At 41.0% G+C, this 25,000-nt stretch overlaps 2 protein-coding genes across 9 annotated transcripts in view; both read right to left on the bottom strand.

Annotated features, from left to right (window-relative positions):
* The window catches only part of LOC134463984 (troponin T, cardiac muscle-like), a 15,122-nt gene extending 8,960 nt beyond the window's left edge, over positions 1–6,162 (bottom strand). For 4 of the 7 annotated variants that reach the window (XM_063217395.1, XM_063217396.1, XM_063217397.1 and 1 more), the window contains exons 1-5: positions 4,693–4,759; positions 4,489–4,509; positions 4,067–4,087; positions 3,281–3,301; positions 920–937 (exon numbers count right to left, since the gene is read on the bottom strand). In XM_063217395.1, coding sequence (XP_063073465.1) covers positions 920–937; positions 3,281–3,301; positions 4,067–4,087; positions 4,489–4,509; positions 4,693–4,744 — 133 coding nt within the window. In that variant the 5' untranslated portion in view covers positions 4,745–4,759. Of the gene's footprint in view, positions 1–919; positions 938–3,280; positions 3,302–4,066; positions 4,088–4,488; positions 4,510–4,692; positions 4,760–5,006; positions 5,028–5,252; positions 5,274–6,128 lie in introns of those variants that run through there. The other 3 variants (XM_063217400.1, XM_063217401.1, XM_063217399.1) reach the window with 3 other exon arrangements.
* Positions 6,163–17,643: 11,481 nt separating this feature from the next.
* Positions 17,644–25,000, bottom strand: part of cald1a (caldesmon 1a) — a 120,986-nt gene continuing 113,629 nt past the window's right edge. For both annotated transcript variants that reach the window (XR_010037820.1, XM_063217392.1), the window contains 2 exons: positions 24,623–24,659; positions 17,644–20,225 (listed from right to left, as the gene is read on the bottom strand). Coding sequence is in view for 1 of the 2 variants with exons in the window: in XM_063217392.1 (XP_063073462.1) it covers positions 20,212–20,225; positions 24,623–24,659 (51 nt within the window). In the remaining variant the exon portion in view is untranslated. The remainder of the gene's footprint in view (positions 20,226–24,622; positions 24,660–25,000) is intronic.

Here is a 25,000-nt window from a genome sequence, read left to right as displayed (position 1 = left end):
AAACAGAAAATACCGATTTTACCATGCAGTAAGCCATGCACAGTTTGTAACAAATATATATTAGAATGGACATAACACAACAATGAAAGAAAAGACAAGTTGGCATCGAGGTTTGGAGATATGAATAGCGCATTTGCTATTACAATTGCACTGTAATTTCTGTGAATTGATTTCAAAGCTCTATTTGCAAAACGTATTGTACAACTGTATTTCTTTAACTTTCCAGACAGAATGGGTATGGTTGGAATAGGAGATTACCATCATTAAGATTTGTGACACAATATTGACATACTTATGTGTCATTGTTATCATTGCAGAAGTGGGTACAGCTGTATTAATATTGCTTTGTGCATTTTTGATTCTTTCAAATGCTTTATCAATAATGCCCTTTAACTATCACTGAAGCGTGTGACCTCAGTGAGAGGCATCATACTGTATATATTGACCCAATGTTCTGACCGGCATCGCTAGACCAAGTTAATAAACAGTAGACATTACACAATACACACTTCAGAGCATTAGCCTACATATGAAAATATAAAATTGTAAGAAGGTCAAATATTACATATTTTCAAATGGAATATTAGATATATACTACATCTGCAGTAGGGCTATAGTCCAGGCCCATAGTCAACACAGCAGTAGTAATCCATTAAATAGGATTGATCTTATTGGACCTTATTGGACCTTATTGAACTCTCATGCCAAGTCTAAATTATTGCAGGGTGCTGCTCTGCAATAATTTATTCATTTAGTTCAGAAGCAGCGATGCACATCCCTGATTCTACTGACAGGGATGTAAACGCCAGTGTAAAACGTGTACATTTTACACTGATCACAGCTGACATAACGGATGGCATTAAATAGTTTCTGATTAAGTATTTCGTTTGACCACAAACTGCATCAAGCACGGTTTTACCTTCCTCTGGCTCGGGCTCTGGATTGGGGGATTGACATAGAAGGCATTAGTGGACTCAAGGTGCGGCACAAACTGTGACTGGTCCAGAGAAGTGTCAGTCAAAGACACTTAGCATGAATTAGCTAAACTGATAGCTGAGCACGACTCATACAGTAGCTTACTACATTGTCATTGGGTTAAAGGTGTCAATCAAGGATACAGAAGCTGGCTAAATTGTTAGGCGAGCACAGGTGTCAATTTGGTTGCCGGATTTTGTAGGCTACAACATCGCACGAAGTAGGCCTATGGGCAGGCCAAGCCTATAGCAGTAATGAAGTACAAGATGTTGGGTTGACACCTGTGCATTAGTTTGGTCTTACCATACCCCCATGGGATCTGTGTGTGTGTGTGTGTGTGTGTGTGTGTGTGTGTGTGTGTGTGTGTGTGTGTGTGTGTGTGTGTGTGTGTGTGTGTGTGCGTGCGTGCGTGCGTGCGTGCGTGCGTGCGTGCGTGCGTGCGTGCGTGCGTGCGTGCGTGCGTGTGTGTGTGCGTGCGTTTGAATTTGCGTTTGCGTTTGCGTTTGCGTTTGGTTTGCATGGAGGTCATGGTGTGTAATCTACCCGTAAGTAACGCCTTATTGTTTTGCACCCTTCCCAGATGCACCCTATTCGTCAAATGCCTAGATTGCCAGCAAACCTATGTAGCCTTGCCCCAGAGTGTCAGGGCCTGATGTAACGAGTAGGGAAATGATCATTGAACGGAAGCTTATGGATGGCAAGGTCAGGCTACTGTTATGCTTTGCATGCAGATGTCAGTCCGAGTGCATTCATTAATGACAGTGCATGCAGAAGCAGTCTGCGCAGCACACTTGCGCAATGAGAAATTGCAATGCATTCTGGTTAGAAAATGCGGACCAGAATGCCTTGCAATGGCTAAGTGCACATGTGTGCTGTGCAGACTGCTTCTGCATGCGCCGTCACCAACGCGCCCAATGACTAAGTTGCAAATGATGTAATTCAGTAGCAACACATTGCTGGCGGTGGTTCTTAGCTCATTTGCTATGTGTAGCTGATCATTAGCCTTTGCACAATGACATCAAACAAGTTCCATTTCGAAGCGAAGCGGGCATAAAGGGAACAGTCCAAAGTAAACAGTGGTGTCTAAGTTAATGTCTATGCCACTGGATACTACTTACGAATATACCAACTTCAAAATCATTGAATCAAAGGTTTCGGACATCATGTGAAAAAAGCTGCTGCTTAATTTTATGTTTTCAGCATAGCAAGCGTAGCAAGCGTAGCAAGCATCCGTAATGAACCCCCCACTTATTGTACAGTACCTTGGCCTTCAATTTATTGACACATATTTTGTGATGCTACATGTCAATGCTACATGAGCTGATCGGTATAGGCTACAGATAGGCCTTTTCTCAGTTTCTCAGTGCTGTGGTAGTTACTGCCTATTGCCTCTAGAGGGCGGTAAGTGTGAGTGAAAGGAAGAGGCATGGGAAGCGTTGGAATAGCATGGTTACCTTCGGCTGCAGCTGGAGGCTCTGCGGTCAGAATGCAACAGGAATGAATTAGTCAGCGTCGTCATAGAAAGCCAAAGCGCATCATATGTAAATGTTATTCATTAATTGCTGGAGTTTGCTGCTACCCTAGTTGTCCAGCATCCCATACTTCATTTCAATCCTGCTCAGAACAAAATGTAGTAAGCTACTGCAACATTTCTTGATCAAAGTTGATTCTGTGCAGGGTGAACTTAAGTATGGGGTTCTAACACCAGGCTGTATCTGCAAAATGAAAAAAATAAAAATAAAAATAATGAAGCCACTGGAGAGTTACCTGGAGCAGGGGGTGGGGGTGGGGGTGGTCCTGTTTGTGGGGATGTGAGACTGATGAGTTTGCGCATAAAAAAACAATGAGTTTTATGAAAGCTTTAATCCAAAACTTGTACTACTGCCAGTGAGAGTTTTCATGCCTTCAAGGGAATTTTCAAAAGTGTGTAGGCCTACAGTTATTACATTCAACTTGGGTTGAGTTGAAAATGTGAGCTGAGTTAGTTGTGGTGGTAGGTGAAGCTGTCACTATGATATTGCGCTCATCTAAATACTACCAGAAATAATTATGTGACAGGTACAATGACTTTTGATCTGAGGTTATCCTTGTGCTCTTTACTTCATTCTTTCATACTATTTAAGGATAGTAGGCCTTTCACAGAACAAGAGAATACAATCACGCTTGCACACACACACACACACACACACACACACACACACACACACACACACACACACACACACACACACACACACACACACACACACACACACACACACACACACACACACACACACACACACACACAGTCTAAATTCATTACCTTCCACAACAGGAGGTGGCTCTGTTAAAAGAATAATTGTGTGTGATTAATCTACTGTATTTGAAGGTCTAATGGGTGGCTGCATTGTAAGAAAATGTGAATAATTTATTTGTTGATAATATCATAACCAACAATTATTCCCTATAAAAACACTTAACTGGAGTACTTTGTTTCAAAACTGATAAATGTGTCCATTTCAAGAAAATGTATGGGCAGCGCATAGACTTAAGTTAACCTTACTCATTCTCTTTTTATGCAGTAACAGTACACGTTTGCTTTTTCCAACAAGAAACCTCCCTTGACGAAGTATATTTCCAAAGCTCCTTTAACTAATTCCCCTATTATACTGACACTATATTCTAGGGCTGCACAATTAATCGAAAATCGTGATATAATCGTGATAGCGAAATCACGATTTCAATTGGGATATAATCGTGGCTATAGTAACCTGCCTTCGAGAGCATCCTTGAAGTCAACATACTGACAGGCTATTGTGTCTGGACAGAAATCTTTCAGGCTATTGCCTTTTACATAATTATTACAATTTATTTCATTTTGCTCATCCCATATATAATTCATTCTTGGTTATATTTCATTTTGTTATAATTTTTTTTTAAATCAGCAAAAATCAGTTAATCGTGATTAATAATCGTGATTATGATTTTGACCCAAATAATCGTTTTTTTCCATAATCGTGCAGCCCTACTATATTCTTGGGAGGGAAATATATTTTAAAATGTGCATCTGTAGGTTGGTGAATCAGCAGAATGACATGCCATTTGTTACCTTCAACGGCGGGGGGTGCCTCTGTTTTGGGAAATGTGAGAATAAATTAGGTTGCTGTATAGAAGCTGTCCCTATGGTAATAAGCAATTCTCAATCCAATTAGTTTTGTTTGGTTGTACACAAAGAACTTTGTCTTCAATATATAATGACTGAAAAAGCTCAAAGCGACTTTTAAAGTTGACAATTAGCCTTACTGATTTGTCCTCCATAGTTACAGTATTGTATAGCCTGAGGAAATAAATGACAATACAGTAAGTGTGCATACAAGAGTGCACAATACTGTGTCACACACAGCAATTACCCTTACTGAGTTTGTCCATATATGGTAGTTTACTGTAGCATATATCCAGAAAAAAAATAATGAATCTGCAAATAAATAAATGTAGTGAGTAGCTCAGCTCAAGAGAGCCATAAAAGGTTACCTTCGACTGCTGGGGGCGCCTCTGTTGTGGAAATATGAGATTGGTGACATTTGCACTACATTAGAAGATGATCTTTGGTACATTCATTTTCTTTTATCTACAACATATTTAACCCATTACAGTCTATCCAGGAGATATGCTACGGTATGCTATATCTATTGGGATATGTAGGCTTATGAAAACCAATAAAATGGCACATATTACCTTCAACTGCGGGAGGTTCTGCAGTCAGAATGCCAAAGATATTAATGTACATATTAGTTTGCAGACTGTAGCCCAAGCAGAAATGTATGCGCATAGAAGCATAAAGCCGCTTTTTGCATAAATGCGTAATGTAAACATAATATGAACTCTGTTGAGAGTGATGAGACTCACACCTGGTTGAGACAAAACAATTAACTGTTGTGAAAAAGATTGTCAATATTTTGACTGTGAGATGACATACAGATGAAAAAAATGTGTTTTATCTAGATAAATGTGTTTAATCTTTATAACAGATAAAATGTGATTAACTTTACCTTCTTCAGCGGGAGGTGGTTCTATGATAGGAATATAAAATATAGCCTATGTTAATTATATACACCTTCTGAAAAAAAGTATTATGCCTTCGATTCTAGTTGGCTTTTACAACTCAATATAATAAAATAAAAGCTAATTATTAGGTATTATTAATGTTCTACACAAATGAAATACAATTAATGATATTATAATAAAATTGGATTAGTGTTTATCTCAAAACCAAAGTAGGAAATTCTATTCAGTACCTTCTACTTCAGGTTCAGCTTCTACAGAGAGTGGTGTGAAGTTAGGAGAGACAGTTAGATGAATGCTCAGAGTTATTAAAGGCCAAATAAAATAAATATCGGTGATTGCCACTATTACAAATGTAAAAATGATTTGACCTTGAGGTTTGCATAGATCATTTGGTTTACTAATTTGCCTCATAGACGTGTTTTACCAGAGGTGTATAAAGTAGAAGTAGAAGTACTGAGTTATTTGCAGCACTAGGACATGATCTAACAGAGTTTGTACACCACTTATTCCATTGACCCTAATGAGGTCAGTAGATCAGAAACTGAGTGTCGGGATCCCTAGGGAGGTCGTGGATGCAGGGCCGCTGACAGCTTTGGCTGGGCCCGGGACAAAGTCATCTGAAAGGGCCCCCTCACCCAATACATGCAATGTAATGAGGACCCAATTCTGGGCCCCCCTTCTCCCTGGGCCCGGGACAACTGACCCCTTTGTCCCCCCTTGTCAGCTTCCCTGGGTGGAGGTACTGAAGGAGGGTCGCGGGCAAAAGGGGCATTGCATTAAAATGGGAAATCCACAGGTTAACAGCTAGTAGGCCTAGATGTATTTTCTGTCCTGTGGATTTCTAGCAATATTATCAGACAAATTATTAGTGGAAAATGTAGCAATACTAATGGACAAAAAATTGCCAAGAAATCCATTGCTTGGCTAAGGCTATGGTGGGTGGGGGGGTCACGATAATATTCGTAAGTCCAAAGGGGGTCCCTGCTAAAAATGTTTTGGAACCACTGAGGAAGATTCGCTGTGAGAGTACTTCTAGTTCTATTTTATACAACTCTGTGTTTGACACAAAAAAATGACCTGAACTGCAAAGCCATGCGATTCATTACCTTCTTCAGCAGGGACCTCCACTGAGGCAAGAGCAGGGAAGGGTTAATGAAGCAGCGTGAGGAGAGAAGAAGCAAACAGGAAATAAGTCCATGTAAACAGGAAACGAACCAAAGTAAACAGGAAACAGATAAAGGTCAAGTCATAGAGGATAGAACGTAAGACTAGAGGTAGCTTGGCAATTTGCAAGAGCACCGGAAAATGGCAAGCGTAGCCTCCATCTTGTGTGGGGAGACCTGTGCTCTTCAGTCAATACAAATCAATGGAAAACACGCACACCATAGCCTAAACTTGTGTGAATATAAATTATTAATCAAGGAGCAGATTTGAAATGTCTGACTAAATACATACTTACATGTCAATCAAAATCATATAGCCTACATTGATTAAATCAATTCATATTAGTTAGGTAGATTGGCTATTTAGCAGCACATTTCAACTATTGCCCTTGTGTGTGGATGGAGATTTTCATATTATTAAGCCATTTTTTGATAGAGGTGAGCCCCTTCTCCATTCATATGCAACATTCTGCGCTGGTTTCCCTCCAAATAATGGCTGCTAGGATTGCTTTGACAATTGGGGGCATGACACCTCTAGTCTGATGTTCTACCTAATAGGTCAAGAAAAGATGGCTAGGCTAGGCTATGCATAGGTCGAAATGAGCAAAATGTATTACCTTCAACTTCTGAGGGGGAGGGGGAAGAACAAAAGAAGGAATTAGTAGTGAATGAATTTCATTTGTTGGCTGATCGATTATTTAGTGTATTGATTGTTTGATTGATTTGCTTGTATATGAGTAGTACTTGAGAAAATGCTTTACCGCAACATTAAACACTAAAGTTTAGACTTTGTGTTGTTTAATGTTCGTATTTGTTTATTGCACCTTAACAGACACTGTTTCAGCCACTCACACACATGTATGTTATGGAGTTACAGTATCGCCACATTTACAGAGTTCCAGAGGACTGCCTCCTTGCTAGGTCATGGAGACTACATGAGAAAACATCTGTACCTTTGTCAGAACATTGAGTTGACCATTGGTCTGTGTCACAAGGAAAATGAAGCTGAAGTTTTATTTAACGTTTTTCTTTTTGACAGGAAAGTAGTAGAGACATAGATTTAAAGACTCATTACTTAGTTTTTCATGCCATTCATGATAAACAAAATCATGTACTGCAAACATACTTGGTGAGTTATTTTGGTTATTACGCATTAACATGTGACTTATAAAGTGAAAACGAAAACAAAATTGAAGTGTAAAATAAATATGGCTAGTTTTCGAGACTAGTTCTTGGGCTGGTTCTTGCACATCTTGTGCAAGAAAATCTCATGTACAGTAGTAGCTACTAGCAACTGGACATATGGAAGGTTCTTTGGCATTACCTTCAATTCCATCCTTTGGCATTATCCAGAAATACATGAAGTACACTGTACATCGAGACGGTTTGGGCAGACCTTCATGTGGGTGTACATACCTTTGTTTTTCCTTTGCAGTCAGTCTTGGCAGTGACAGTATAGGGCATATTTAGTGGTTTGGATGTTCAGGCTGATAATATCAGCCAGGGACCGTTTTGTTATTTTTGACTTACCTTCCTCCCTGGGAAACAGACAAACATGAGGAGAAAAGGGAAGATGGAGAGAGGCATAGAATGACCAACATGCTCCCAAAGTTCAAGGTCATTTGACATTGATGAGTGTAAGTATTCGTGCAAGTCAAACGTCTTCCTCCTGTCCTGTGTCCTCTGTCCTCTGACCTCTTGCCCCTAGGAGATTTTTTTCCATTTGTTAATTTATCCTTTATTTAGCTAGGATTGTCCCATCGAGACTAAGAGTCTCTTCTGCCAGGAAGTCCTGGTCAAAATGGCAGCCGACATATGAAGAGTTTATTTGCAAAACAGTCTAGCCTACAGTATCTCCATTTTTTAGAATGTTGGGAAATCATTGCATTGCAAAATACATTTTATATAGGTTTATATAGATTTTCAATAATAAAATGCAAAAGTCAAAAAAGGGTGGATACACCATTTTGCAAATAAACTCTTCATATGGTTCCAGACGCAGACAGACACATACATATAATACGGTCAATGAACTCACAAAAAAGACATTAAGAAAAAATAAAATGACATAACATATAGTAGGCCTATCAGGTAAAAGTTATGTGGTGTAGAAAACAGTAATAGTTTCCCTGCTGTCAACTAGAGCAGAGCGACCTTTTGCTCCATTCAACATCCTAGTTACAAATGAGTCAGGTTTTTTTAGTTTTTGCCAACTGATTTAAGCTTTGATCATCAATGACGTCAACCCTTGCATCACACGAGGATGAGGCCACAGGAAACGACAGAAGGAAGGAGTTTGACTTGCACACTCAATCTGGTGGATCAAAGGTCAAATAAATGAATTGTGGGTAAATGGTTATACTTACTGCACTTCGACATCTTCTTCGTCTGCCATGTCTATGCAGTGTCTGATCACAGAAAACAGCGGGGGTGATGATGAAGAAGAAATAGGAAGAGGAAGAGAAAGAAGAAAATAAACTAAAATTAAAAAAAGACTCCAAAAATGTGACCCCACGTTAATCCCATGTGTCCCAGAACAAACATAATATAGGACAGAGTAATCATCATTGCACAAGCATTACATTTTGAGTCATTGAATGACACTATTACATTTTGAGTCTTTGAATGACACTGAAACAGTAGAGCATTTCTTGATGGAATGGGTTTAGAATCTAGTACAGCATAGTACAATCAGGAAGCCTAGCGATCTAGCTAAACATAGCACTGACCATGGCTAGTGTTACCACCTGCTCTGGGTTTGCCTGATTGTTCCTGGTTTTAATGGCCTATCCCAGGGGAAAATGTATTTTCTCTGGACACTGAATGAAGGGTGAAGCCATTATTTAGAAGCCCAAGGGGAGATTGGGCAGATTTCTCAAACTGAGGTGGCTACCCTGCACAAAGAATTGCACACCGAACTGCACGTTGTGCTGCCACTCTCCTCTGTTCTGCACACTAAGCAGCAAACTGAGTGTGCAAACACATCAGGCCTTGGCCTGCAGTGGCGAGTCTGGTCTGCTCTGTGTGGAAGAACTCTGGCTTGGTGCGAATTAACTTTCCCACCCGCCAGCCAGCCAGCCATCCTGAGCTCTGTGTGTCTGGTGTGTGTGTGTGTGTGTGCATGCGTGCGTGCGTGGAGCTGTCATATTTAAACAGGTCTGAATTTAATCCTCAGCCATTTCCTCTTGGCCCGCGCCCCCTCCGTCTCTGGCACCGTCGTCGCCTAGCAACGGGGAGGAAAGACTAAAGGCCTGCCGGCCATTGCCTGCCACTGTCTCCTCCGCTGCTGCTGGAGTCACATAACTAAGGTGTTACACTTGTATTGTATAGGAATGTCTACACTTCCAGAAGTGTTTGTTAAGAGAACTGTCACGATGTTTTCATTTGAATGTTTATGTTTTCTTCTTCTTCCTCTTCTTTTTCTTCTTCTACTTCTTCTTCTTCTTCTTCTATGTTTTCTTCTTCCTCTATATTTTCTTCTTCTTCTTCTTCTTCTTCTTCTTCTTCTTCTTCCTCTTCTTCTTCTTCTTCTTCTTCCTCTTCTTCTTCTTCTTCTTCTTCTATGTTTTCTTCTTCTTCTTCTATTTTTTCTTCCTCTATGTTTTCTTCTTCTTCTTCTTCTTCTTCTTCTTCTTCTTCTTCTTCTTCTTCTTCTTCTTCTTCTTCTTCTTCTTCTTCTTCTTCTTCTTCTTCTTCTTCCCCTGCCCCTTTCTGACTTTTTTTCTTCCTTTTCAGCTTCTTATCCTGTCGGTAGAGCACTGTTGTTTTAATAGTTTTTTCTTTTCTTTTCTTTTCTTTCATTTTATGATTTGGTAAGTGCTAACAAAATATATGCCATGTACACACGCCATATATATCTATAACAATAATAACATAATAATGATCAAAGTATTTATGGCTTTTTCTTGACAGTTACAACAAAGGAGGGCAGGGCTGGACTGGCCATCTGGCATACCGGGCATTTAACCAGGGGCCCTGCACCCTCGTGGGCCCCTGTTTTCAGAAATGTCAAAAAAATAAACAATAAATAGGGGCCCACGGGGGTGCGGGGCCCACCGGTGAGTCAGTTCTGTGCCGCTAATTGTGAGGGGCCCCTATAAGCCTAGAGTGCCCGGGCCCTATTTATACCCCATTCCAGCCCTGAAAGAGGACATATATGGGAGGGTGAGTCTTTCTAAATATCATCTGGGGCAATTTCAAAAAGATCCCCCAACACCTTTTCCAGCGAGGAATAAATCACTAGACTAGACCATAAAATATAGCGAGAGAGAGTTGATGTATGGGGTGCAGGGCTATTTTTAAAAATAATAAAAGCATGACTTCAAACAGGTGATGTAGGGGGTGCTGCAGGGGGGGGTCCTATTTTTAAGAATAATAAAGTATGACTTTTAACAGGTGTGACAGAACCTTCTGTCCAGGCAGACAAAGGACTTGGCCGGGTGCCGGCAACTTTCAAGGCCTCTGCTCATTTTAACACGGTAAATCACATGCCACAGCGCCACACCGATACATAGCCCACTCACGTATGCACATAGCACACACACACACACACACACACACACACACACACACACACACACACACACACACACACACACACACACACACACACACACACACACACACACACACACACACACACACACACACACACACACACACACAAAGAGAGAAGCACATACACTCTGCCATAGGTACGTACTGTATGTGTATGCATACCCTCTTTGTCCACATACATACTCCCATAGGTACACGTGTACTGTATGCATACTCGTAATGTATGTCAACTCTCTCTCCCACACACACACACACACACACACACACACACACACACACACACACACACACACACACACACACACACACACACACACACACACACACACACACACGCAAAGAGAGAAGCACATACACTCTGCCATAGGCACGTACTGTATGTGTATGCATACCCTCTTTGTCCACATACGTACTCCCATACTGTAGGTACACGTGTACTGTATGCATACTCGTAATGTATGCCAACTCTCTCTCACTCACACACACACACACACACACACACACACACACACACACACACACACACACACACACACACACACACACACACACACACACACACACACACACACACACACACACACACACACACACACACATTATTTTGAACTCGGCCCATTCAACCCATCCATCTTTTCCAGTCTATCCAGCTGACTGTGTGGACATTAATGGGTCTTTCATTCTAGTCAGCCATAAAACCACCTGCCCATTGCATTCCCTTTTAAAGGCAATGTTGGACTGCTTCATTGTTTTTGGGTGGCTTTACAATAACAGGTGCATGGCATGATGAGTGTGGTAGAATAGAGGAGAGCCAAGCATAAACGTGAAACAGGTGATTTGACATGGAATTAAGAGCTAGTCTTTTTAAATCTCTGTCTTGCGATTCAACCTATTTGATTTTTATTTGTATTCCTCATAAAGAGAATCGTCCCACCAGTGGAACACTGTAAAAGTTGTTTAAAAGACTCAATTGCGATATTAAACAGAGCCTTTAGTACATCACAACTTTGTCACTGCCACTCTGGTAACAGCAAATATACTGTACGTATAACCGTGGGCCATGTCTTTTTTTATTTTTATTTTATTTCCTTTTTGGACTTGTTACCGTTGTCACATACTGCAGTCCTCAATTGCATCAGTGGCTGAGGGCCGCATTATGCTAGAGCGAAGCTTTAAAATGGAAAGTGACAGAGACTCAACAGGCCCTTAAGTGTTACAACCGATGGTGTAAACCTTCTCCAGGGCCAGGGGTCACACCACACGTGAACTGTACAGGAATAACTAAGATGGAGGGAGGGGGTCAGACTGGCCAGGTGTTCACCCATAGAGTGAGGTCAGGAAACCTTGAAACAGTTTGCACTCTTTTGTGTTCCAAGATTTTTTTGGTGAAGGTGAATTATCAAAACGTATGCTGCCGGTATATATTTTCTGGTGCATTTAAATCTCCAATTTCACAAACTTGCTTTACTCATGTTCACTATCATCTTAGATTTTAAGCAGTTCTGTTAGCTACAACCTTTTTATTCACAAGAAAGGAGTTTGACCTCCATAGTCATACGCCATCTTGGATTACATTATCTACTCAGTGATATTCAATACACACCGGGCCAATATGTGGTATCATTCATATCACATGCACGCACGCATGCACGCATGCACGCATGCATGCACGTGCACACACACACGCACACACACACACACACACACACACACACACACACACACACACACACACACACACACACACACACACACACACACACACACACACACACACACACACACACACACACACACACACACAGACATTTAAACCCTGTTCTTATCCCTGGGGCTCGATAGCTTTGAGTAGTTGTCAGCATTGGACCAGTGCCACCCTTACATCAAGGCCTGTCACAATCAGGCAAGCAAAACTAGGCAATGGCCTTAGGCCCCCCTGCCCCGGTAACAACTGGTTCGGTAGTATTTGTATTTAAATCACTGCAATGACCACTTAGTGAGTGTGGCAGCACCTCCCTAAATTCAGTGACTAAAGAGTGCAATGATGCAGCCATCGAAATATCTCTTGAGCAGGGCCCTGACTAGTTTTTTGGGGAAAGGGGGTAAGGCCAAGTCGCTCTTTGGCTAGGGCCCCCAAGTAACTTGAAACGGCTCTGCTTCCACCCTTATCCTTTAATAAGTATCCATCTAGTCTCACCTCGACAGAAATCGAGGAATAATACGAGGATAATAGCACTAAATCCGGCTGGATTGACACAGGCTTGGCTGGAATGTGCACCCGTACCAATGGCCGCCGACAGCTTTGGCAGGGCCCGGGACAAAGTCATCTGAAAGGCCCCCCACTCAATACATACAGTGCAATGGAGACCAAATTCTGGGCACCCCCCCTCTCCCTGTGCCTGGGACAACCGACCCCTTTGCCCCCCCCTGTTGGTTTCCCTGGTACCAACCAACACTTTTGGGCATTGATTGAGCGCATCGGACCCACCAAACTCTTCCAGGCATTCGGCCTTTAGGACTAACCCAAAGCTTTTGGGCATTAAGTTGCATTAAGCACAAACCCGCAGAAGCATAGCAACACTCCCTATGGGACTACGCTAACAGAGAGGGCATGAACCATTAGGCCAACACAGCTACGTACAAGGTGAACAACTGGCACAGATACAAATCACTGTACATTCCTCCCTCCACCACGAATAAGTATTCCGCCCCTCCAAATAATTTTAGCAATATTAGATTATTGCGCGGGTGTGATTCCAATGGAGAGGCCTCCATAGGATCTATGTTAGCCTAGTGTATCGCCCCCCTGTTCACCCCCTTACTAATATAAAGGATATTAGCTATTATCTCTCAGGTGAGACAGAGCCCACACCATAACCATTCACCTGATACATGCATTCCCCAGGTTCCCCGTGAGGAAAACACCTGTAGTACGAGTATGTGCGGGGATCTCAGACTTACCTGTGAGCCTCACCAGCGGAGAGAAAAGAAGTCCAGCTCCTGAGGTCGGAAAGCCTGGAGGTCCTCTGTCAGTCTCAAATAATAAAAACCCCTCTAGGGGGGTCCCATCACCCTCCCATTGCCACCCCTTCGCCCGCTGTCATTGGTTGCCATTGTCATCATGGCTATTGTTAGGGATCGGAGAGTTGTCTCAGGTCCATACCAGTCGTGTCTCGCACTCTGTTCCGCTGTGTGTTAAGTGTTCTTTATTAGGGAAGATAATATTTGAGTAGAGAGTAGACTAGAGTACAGTAATAGAGTACAATAGTGTTATATGGCCCACTGTCGGTTAACTGTCCTTTATTTGGACAGATAGTGTTAAAGCACCATTTGTATCATTACAAATAGAGCACACTTGAGTTCTCTGTTCTACTGTGTGTCTACTGTGTGGTAACTGTCCTTTATTAGGGCAGTTAGTGAGGAAATAGAGTAGATTTGAGTAGATTATAATAGAGTAGAATGAGTGCAGTAGAGTTCTATGGCACAATATCGTCGCTGTCCAGCGAAAACCACTTATCTCCACTTCTCATTGTTTTTTATGTATTGATTTATAAAACCACATTTTCAACAAAAAAAATTGCAAAATTAAAGTTGGCTACTAAATTATTTATCATACACATATGGGTAGATGACGTGACGTGTACATTTTGCTGTCGCAGGCTCTTAAAATTAAGTAAATTCATGCTTTCAAAATTGTCAATGCTTTAAATGATTAAACTAATGTCGTTGTTGTGAAAAAGTAATGTGTAATAAATTCAGAGCTTAAATAAGTATATTTAATTTTGAGTCAAATGTCACATTTGTCCTATGGTGTGACTGAGGCAAGCCTGGTTCTCCATATTGAAACATTTTTCAATAAATAATCAAAGCTCAGTCATTTGTCTAAACAACCCTGGCATGTTTTTCAAGGTGTCTATTTTAGCAAGTGGCAATGCTTAATTTTTTTCCTGTTTTTCTGAGACTGTATGGACTTATGAAACTTTGTCGCAGAAAATAATGTCCTGTGGTGTGACATCATTTTTTGGTTAATTCTGTGGATAATTATCTATTGTTGAAGCTCCAGCGGTACATAAATTGTGACTTTAGACCCTTAAGAAGCCAATGGCAAGGGTGGATTTTAGATTTTTCTCTCAGAGTTCTTCAGTCAATCAATTATGTTTTGCTACCACAAGATGTATTAGTTTTGTAGTCCTTTGGTGTGACAGCCATAAAATACATTTTGACAATAGTGTATATTTTTCATATTTTTTTCTTATGTAGATGTATGAAAATGCATCTTACTAAAGGTGAAATTGTATTTCAGTTGGCAACGACATGGCTTTAAATTAACTCAAAATCTCAAAAGTCCTATGGTGTGATGGTAAAAGTCCTATGGTGTGATGGTAAAAGTCCTATGGTGTGACACTTTGGAGTATCACACCAAAGGACTAACAGGTCACACCAATGGACTAGATATTTGAGAAATAGCTTTTAAAACAACTGGTAGTGCATTTTTGTTGTTGTTGTTGTTTGACTAGATAAATATTGTGTATTCAAATTATTTATTCCTTTATTGGCCTTTGGAATTTATACTTTGATGCATTGTTGATGAATATTTGCTGTTGATTTTAGATACTGTCAAATGATATAAAATGTCATTAATGGTGCTTTGAAACCATAAAATATAACGGTAACAGTGAAGGAAAGATCAGTGAGAGAGTATATAGAGGAGTATACAGTAGATGAATAAAGTATGCTGTGGAGAGCTCAATATACAGCATAAATGTGCTGTCCAGCTTGAGATACCAAACAGGCACTGGCCACTACACACTACAGGTTCAATGGTGTGACAGTCATAGCATACCTACAAAAGTGTGATGGTCATGCCAAGGTCACCCTTCAGTATGAGTCTTGTGAGCTCTGCAGGTTACATTCAATGACCGCATGGCTGTCATTAAGAGTTACGATAGGCTGATAATCGACGATTCAAAGACTTTTAAGTGTAAAGTGTAGGTCCATATTGACTACAACATTATATTATGATCAAAAGACAAAATAATCATGTTGATATATTTGTTTCTGGCTCAGTTTTGCATTTCTGTCCTTTAGCGTGACATGAATGTCCTACGGTGTGACATGTTTTAAACGCTCAAATATTTTTTTGAGCTAAACAATATGTTTGATAAACACTGAATATTGCATTAGGGAAGAACAAATTATCGTCCCTGAAAAGTTAGCATAAATTCGGACAATTTTGAACATTTAAAAGAAAGATATCCCTGTTTTTCCTCGAAGGTTTCTAATAATCTCACATCTAATGGGAAAAAAAATACTTAAATGGTAATTTCTCATTAAATTAAGACTTTAAAAAATTGCAATAAATATGAAGAGTGTAACAATGTTCATAAAACTCCATCAAGCCATTTCTACATTACTTAATATATTTATTTCTTAACGTGACACCAAAGGACATATTTTCAGCAAATTGCTTTATCAACGTAAATAAATAATCAATGAATAGACCAACATTGTGACCACTTGGATTTTTTGAAAGATTAATTGCTGCACTACGTAGATATATACTTTTTTCCCTCATAAACAATATTTTGTGAAAAAAATGTTTTTTGCTGCCTATCCGTCATCTACCCATATACCCATGGAGACTGACCAGTAGTACTGTCTATTTTATAATAAATAAAGAACGAACATAAAAAACTAAAAATAATTGTGGAGATAAGTGGTTTTCTTTGGACAGCAACGATATGACACGCTAGTTCTCTATAACCTAGGCCTACTGTAATGCAAAAAATACAAAATGTATGGGTGATCACACACACACCTGTAGTGCCAAGGCTATGTTTAGGCAGACTTTAGCACTTTGGCAGGACAGTCTTGTCCAGTAACCTCCTTTTTATACTCTTTGAAACCTTTTTTTTTTAATACTTCAGAAAATGAAGTGAAAATACAATAAAATGAAAATACACTTGTAATACAATTGTATTTAATGCAATTTAAAACGAATAAATCAGAGAACAAATGAATGAGAGTTTTTTCTCATGTATTTTTTTTTATTGCAGTTGGTCAATGGTACAGGAGTTACACATTCATTCGGTATGAATCTAATGTCGAGGATACACATGATGACGAGGTGGTGTGGTGTGAGCTACCGATGCCAAAGTGACCAGCATAGTGTTATTTTCTATGCAGTGAGTGAACACAGACACAATGCAAGACAAAAGCATGAAGAGAAAAAACAAAAGTGAACATAGTGATGGAATGTAGACGTTTTCCTGAATATCGTATCAAAAATCAATAATAATAATAATAATAAAAAACACAGTTCATACATAAATACGTATAATGCTTGCTTGTTTGGGAAGAAAAGGATGCAGGAGAGACCATTCAAGTAAGAGCGAAACAATGTAACTGAACTGATGGAGCCTACTGTAGTATGTAATGTAAGAAATGTTATGCTATGATGTGTTACTGAACTATAAAGCAGTCATAACTTGTGTGGAAATCGTTGATATTATACATTTGCAAGTAAGTTCTCATAAAACACCAAAGATGTATCAGCTATAATAGAGCAAAGAAGGAAAGAGGGAAAAAAGATCAGCCATGTGACAATGGCTTTGAGCCTACCGTATAGTCTTTGTCCTTAACATTAAATCGGAACTGAAGAGCATATGCCATAAATGCCTACCCAAGACCACATTTGTTATATTTTAAATAATAGAAATAAAAAGCACTTAATGCAAAAAATATATTTTTTTAAAAATCAAAGTTTTTTTTTTTAAAGTAAAATAATAATAATAAAATGTGCTACTATCAGACCTGTGTAGAGCTGCGGGAGCACTAAGCAAGCTGTGTTTTGGATTCTTCAAGGCCAACACATTTGTTTCAAATCTTCCTTTGTACTGTGAACAGGATATTCCCTTCTTTTTTTCTCCTGCGAAGAAGGATTTACAGTAAGACTGCTGATTGGAGACACTGTTTTGGGTACCAGCTGTCAACACCTCCACCAAGATCTGACCTACTGCGCCTTTGTGATTGTCTGCTAATTCTTTGCAAACAGCACGGACTTGTGGTGTTAATTTGCAAAGACTGTTTACTGTACTGGCATGCTAGGCTAGGATAGGCTAGACTATACTTGGCTACACTAGGCTACTTGTCTACTAGGGCCCCAGAGAGGCATGAGTGTGGACGAGTGCTTGCGGTGTTGATTTGTTAAGACTGTTTACTACACTGGCACACTAGGATATGCTCCTTTGTGCTACGCTACAGTACTCTGAGGCCCTGTAGAGCATGAACGAGTGCTTCTCTGAGGAATAAGACTGCCAAGTTGACAGATTAATTTGATCATTCTCAGGTACAAGAGTGCGTGTTTGTCATGCTAGAGCAGCACACTAGTTGAGTTGTTGTATGTTAGACATGAACACTGGGTTCCATGGAATGTACAGTTGTAGTTTGGAATGTAGTTTTAGAAAGCAGTTAACAGTGATGACCATAGTATTCCATCAAATCTATAGATGTTTTGAACATTGTTGTGGAGAGCATTATTTTTTCCCCAAACAAATTAGAGGGGCTGTGTGTTTACAGTATATAGACTAAGGTGACAAACCGTTCGGTTTTCCCCATACATGTTCATTTTTTTACGTCCTGTTTAGGACGCCCGTGTGTCCGTCTCACTGCCTAACCTCCCGTCCTTGTCTTGTGCTTGCAGCTTTGAGATGCAAGACGTTATTGACGGTACAAGTTTTTTCCATTTCGCTAAAGCACATTTCAAAGGTTTTTTGTTTCATTTACAAGCAGGATGTTGAAGGGAGAAGTCTCCCAAATGTTGTTGTGCCTAGGGTAACAGCTGGGAAGCAGGGTGTTATTTAAGCATGAGGCCACAAGCACACGCAAGTTTGGGAGATTAGATGATGCCATTCGCATCGCGGTAACGCGTCTGTGTTTTGATATACCAAAATAGGGTCATCCTAAGACAACCTGTGGAACAATCTTTGGAATGACCCACATCCCTCTGACGTGCTACTTCCCCTCAGTCAGGTGTAGACCCTGTAACAAATCCACTATGTGTGGGGCTCAAAATGAAGTGGTCACCAGAGGATAACAAACAATAAAACGAAATATAGTAAAAGTAAAAAAATAAAAATAAAAAAAACAGGAAGTCAAAAGAGAAAAATAGAATCCTTAATAGTGGTTATGGAAAATACCACTGCTCCAGAAAGTGATTATTGGTAAGGAAAAAACATGTCTGATAACTGATAACTGTTCTCGCGACAACAAACATCAAGTGCTTGCATACAACACCAAGCTGTGATACAAGAAACGTAATAGCCACTGACAAAACAGAAAAACATACAGTATGCACTGAATATACTATTCAGACCATCATTGTTCGACTATTACGAGTGTTGATTAGATGATACGGGAAGGTACAACGTGCTACTCTATGGGTGCTCATAGTGATACCATAGACAGGTGATGAGGAATAATAATAATTATTATATATCAACGTGTGAAGCTTTGCTTTGCTTATAAATTAAATAAAAAAAGAGTGATCCAGAGATTTAAGGCCAGAAAACGAATACCTCTGGCCTATTAAATGCATGTGCTAAACTAAATAATTTTAAGAATTATTATTATTACTTTGATGATAATGTTGTGATTGTCTTCATATAGGTATATATCCAATGGTTCTCTTTACCTTTTGGCATAACTTGTTTTTTGTTTTTTTTTTGTTCTGCTTGGAAGTTCCATATAAAATATACATATCTATATATCAAATCATAAATCCAAAGTGACCAGATTTCACAGCATAGTTTCCTTAAGTAAACCTGTGCAAAGGGGGTACTACACTGTAAGGCCATGATAATACCAAACACAGATTTCTTCTTGTAATTTGCCTCACGCTTGTAATTGATATTTTGGTTGCGATCAGGATTTTTTTCAAACATTGTCAGTAGTGATTGCTAAACATCTGGAAATTCACCGGTGATGTGAGGCGGATTTTCTGTCATGAGTTGAACTTTTTTCTGCTCAATCCGCTCTGGGCAGACAGGCAGAAAATCCACATTCCGCCTTGCGCTGAAAATTCATTAACAAACAATATAAAAAATCCGCCTCATAATGTAAAATCCATGTTTGGTGTTATCGCGGCCAAAAGGTGACCGCCTGATCATGCGGTTCTGTTAACACAGTGCTTTCTCTCTACATATAAAACGTATAAACTCTTTCTCTACTTGTCTTCTCTCCTTGATTCAACACCCTTTATACTGTACGTGGACCACGTTAAAACAGAGACGGGTCTCGACCACTCATCATCTCTGCTCTTCCCTCTCTTTTACTTCACGTTCATTTCATTTCTTTTTTTTTTGGTCATTTGGTTTGGAAAAATAAAATAGAAAATTAAACAAAAAAGCACTGGGTGGATAAAAGACATGGGGATGGACGTGCAGTTTTCTCGTGTTGGTTCTTTGTGTCACTAGTGTCCCATGCCTAGAGAGAGAGAGAGAGAGATTGAAAGAGATGGAAGAAAAGTCAGTGACATACAATCTACCTCTACACATTTCTGCATGATACCTTCAGTGTGCCACTGCACAGGAGGCTACAAGTTCTTGTGTACTATATGTGACAGATTGGGTCTGGGAAGAACCCCGCGGTTATCATGAAGGTCGCTCAAAGAACCTAGGAACCCAAAGGTTCTTTGAGAAACCTTAAATGGCCAGGGTGGAAGAAACCCCATGTTTTTTAGGTTCCCTCGCCATTCACCTGAAGGCTATCTGAAGTTCCTTCATATTTGTACATTGTGCAGTGTGGGTGTTTTTGGGAAAAAAAACTCTGGAGAAGAAACTGAATGTTGACTAGACAGGGGAAAGGCAGAGCAGCAGAGGCTGCTAAAGTAAAAGTAGAAAAATGATGGTGCAAGTACAACATTAGCACATGGTAGAGGCAATTACACCCGTTAATTCATTGTAACGAATGACTAGATGTTGTTACTGAAAAAAAAACTAAAAACCTAAAAGGAAAACAACAAAATTCCATCCAACTAGTATAGAATCAGGTACAATGCTGTACAGCCTTGGTCTCCAGACAAAGGCCCGCGGGCCAAATCCGGCCCTGGCATGGCAAACATTTGGCCCACCATGAGGTCAGAACAAATGAAAACATAAATATGTGTGATTTTCTATCACTAAACTTCAGTGGGTCATATTTTTTCTAAGCGTTCACAGAAAGTTCGAGCTTATGCTAACCGTCTCATAACAGACATTGACAAGAAGGGAAAACGAAAAAGCGAAAATCTGTTTTCTGTCCAGACATCTAACTTGTTTCTCATTGGGTTGGGGCTTTGGTTTGGCTCGCAGGCTTACTTGTGCTACAAAATTTGGCCCATGGAGAAAAATAATTGGAGACCACTGCTCTACAGTAACTGTAGACCAATTACTCGTGTTGGAATGAAACTATGGCAGGTTTTGTTTTTTACCTCTACTTTTACTTCAGGCACCTTTGCAGAGCAGAAAGAAAGAAGAGCACTTTTCAGCCCACTGGAATGTGTGTGTGTGTGTGTGTGTGTGTGTGTGTGTGTGTGTGTGTGTGTGTGTGTGTGTGTGTGTGTGTGTGTGTGTGTGTGTGTGTGTGTGTGTGTGTGTGTGTGTGTGTGTGTGTGTGTGTACGTCCGTGTGTGTGTGTACAGGCAAGGGTTATCCACCCATTATAATTTACATCCTCAATTCATTTTGGGAAATGGGTTTACCTCAATTTATGTGTGTGCGTGCGTGTGTGTGTGTGTGTGTGTGTGTGTGTGTGTGTGTGTGTGTGTGTGTGTGTGTGTGTGTGTGTGTGTGTGTGTGTGTGTGTGTGTGTGTGTGTGTGTGTGTGAGACGGTAGATGTATGTGCTGCCTCGGCACCTTTGGAAAGATAGATGGCCCCCATCCCGTCACGCGCTGCCCTTTGCTCAATAACCCTCGGAAGCACCATTCATTTTGTGGAGATGAGTCTCCCTGAATTTGTGTGTGTGTGCGTGTGTGTGCGTGTGTGTGTGTGTGTGTGTGTGTGTGTGTGTGCGTGTGTGTGTGCGTGTGTGTGTGTGTATGTGTGTGTGTATGCGTGTGTGTGTGTGTGTGTGTGTGTGTGTGTGTGTGTGTGTGTGTGTGTGTGTGTGTGTGTGTGTATGCATGCGTGTGTGTGTGTGTGTGTGTACGTGTGTGCAGGCAAAGGTTATCAACCCATTATAATTTACATCCTCCATTCATTTGGGGAGACGCGTTTACCTTAATTTATTTGTATGTGTGTGTGCATGCCTGCCTGCTTGCCTGCGTGACTGCCTGCCCGCATGTGTGTGTTTGTGTGTGTGTACGTGTCAGTTCTAATTTACATCCTCAATTCATTTTGGGAGATGAGTCTACCTACATTTATGCACATATGTGTGTGTGTGTGTGCGTGCGTGCATGCATGCGTGTGTGTGTGCTTATGGACAACTCTGTATGCCATACACCAGGTGTTATCCAGCTATTTTTAATTAACTCATCCAACACACCTGTCAGGCAATTCTGCTTCTTCGGCTTTGTAAACACACACACACACACACACGCACACACACACACACGCACACACACACACACACGCACACACACACACACGCACACACATCTCTACCTCTCTAACTGCAACACAGCCAATATGCTAAAAAGGGCAATATGACGTCATCCATATAGAGTTAACGCCACAGTGGGCTGAGTTCTAGGTGCCTGGCCCTGTGGAACATGGGCAAGGCATCCTCATACGCCCTCTGAATGGCATGAATGAGAATATACGTAGATAGCCCAGCCGCATCAACCTGCTCTTACTATACCCTCGGACTAATTTCATCCATACACGGGGTCTGAAACAGCCTAATTTTACTGGTGGAAGGAATTATTTTCTTTTACAGTATCCTAGCGAAAACAGATTTTGGTCATGACATTGAAACATGAATATAAATAGGGTGAACTCAGACTGAGACTGATGATTTCCCCGCCTGGAAGCACTAAATCCCGCCCAATTTGAATGAATTGATTTCTATGGCCATAAACCGGCAGAAAAACCCGCCCAAATGCCTTTTTTACCCGCAGACAGCCATCCTAAGCAGGCTAATTCGGGGGAAAACCACCGAACCATCTAGCAACACTGATCCCTCCCCCATTCACTGAATAGGAAGTTGTCTGGTAACAAGACCAAACTGCTTTCCATTGTGGCTGTAATGGTTGGGCACTGGGCTGCTACGCTGACGACCTGGGTTCGATTCTGGCCCGGGTCGTTTGTCAATGCTTCCCCACCTCTCTCTCCCCAATCGTTTCCTGTCTGTCTCGCACTGTACTATTAAAAAAAAAAAAAACAGAAAACTCATCCCGGACGTTTTTGTTGTTGTTGTTTTTTTACTATAGCGCAGTACTCTGTGGCAGACTGCTAGCTACTAGCGCTTACATCTTGCGAGGTTAGGTTACTGCCACAGAGCACTTTCAGTACTTTCCTTTTTTATGTCATCCCTTTGTATCCTGTCAGACGTCTGGTTTAAAACATCTGGTCTGTCGAATCGTTGTCTATTGTTTATTTTATTTTTTTAACCGATTTGAACGGACTGTTCTGATTGTGAATGGTGATTGTGATTCTACCGCGCGTCGCTAGCGGTAGATTAACTCTACCGTGTTAATCTAGAGTGCAGTGTGCCGGTAATGTGACAAGCCAGCAGCTGCACAGCATGGATCATCGACGAACACACACACACACAAGCACACACACGCACACACACACACACACACACACCTTCCAACCCCTGACCTGAATTCTCGAACTGGCTGTGGTATTCTGTACTGGCTCGCTCTGTGTGTGTGTGTGTGTGTGTGTGTGTGTGTGTGTGTGTCTGTGTCTGTGTCTGTGTCTGTGTCTGTGTCTGTGTCTGTGTCTGTGTCTGTGTCTGTATCTTAGTGGGGGGGGTTCTGGAGCGGTGTGATAGAAACACAAATGAAGAATGAAGAGGGAAAACTTCTTTGAATGATTGAGAAGGTGAATTTGAGTTGGAAAAAATGTCAAAAAAGGAGGAAAAAGTAAAATTTCGTATATCAATACAGAATGGAAACCCTTAAAGAGCTCTGTGTGTGTGTGTGTGTGCGTGTGCGTGTGCGTGTGCGTGTGCGTGCGTGTGCGTGTGCGTGTGCGTGTGTGTGTGTGTGTGTGTGTGAGAGTGTGTGTGTGTGTGTGTGTGTACGTGCGTGTACATAGGGACTTAGGTCAGTAGAAATAGAACAAAATGCAAATCCACAGCCAACAGCAGACCGTCAGCATACATGAGATAGATTCTGTGTGTGTGTGTGTGTGTGTGTGTGTGTGTGTGTGTGTGTGTGTGTGTGTGTGTGTGTGTGTGTGTGTGTGTGTGTGTGTGTGTGTGTGTGTGTGTGTGTGTGTGTGTGTGTGTGTGTGTGTGAGTGTGCACGCGTGTGTGTGCATGTGCGCGCGCACATATGTGTGTGTGTTTGTGTGTCAGCAGTGACAGCAGTGATTTGTTCAGAGCATAAGTCCCAAAGGGTGAAGGTGGAAGGCAGAAAGGGGCACTGTAAATCACACACAGATACGCACGCACGGACACACGCAAGTCCGTCTTGTCCTTATACAGTTTGCGATTGTGTGATTCTAATTATCGTCCCTATATAATAAAAAGTCCTACGGCCACAGCACAACACTGTGTTAAACGCATTATCATGAAAGATACATAAACACACACACACACACACACACACACACACACACACACACACACACACACACACACACACACACACACACACACACACACACACACACACACACACACACACACACACACACACACACACAAGTTTATGTAGAAAAGTCAACTTACCATTAGCAACTGATTTACACTCCCCTCTACCTGACACCTGCGAGAGAGAGAGAGAGAGAGAGAGAGAGAGAGAGAGAGAGAGAGAGAGAGAGAAAGAAAGAAGAGAGAGAGAGAGAGAGACAGAGAAAGAGAGAAAGAAAGAGAGAGGAGAGAGAGAGGGAGAGGACAAAAAGAGTGAGAGTGTCAGCATACCATATGCCATCGCAGCCATTAAACATTCTGTCAGGAAAGGACTGTGAGTGGACTGTGAGTGTTAATGGTTCCCAAACATTTGCTGCTGGGACCCCCTTTCGGACCAAACAATAGTTTTTGCAAATCCCCCCGACCCCTGTCATATTCCAAATGCTGAACATTTCTGTCCATTAATATTGCTAATGT

Source organism: Engraulis encrasicolus, chromosome 15, assembly GCF_034702125.1.
Source record: "Engraulis encrasicolus isolate BLACKSEA-1 chromosome 15, IST_EnEncr_1.0, whole genome shotgun sequence".
Lineage (NCBI taxonomy): Eukaryota > Metazoa > Chordata > Actinopteri > Clupeiformes > Engraulidae > Engraulis > Engraulis encrasicolus.
This window is presented reverse-complemented; position numbering and strand designations above follow the sequence as displayed.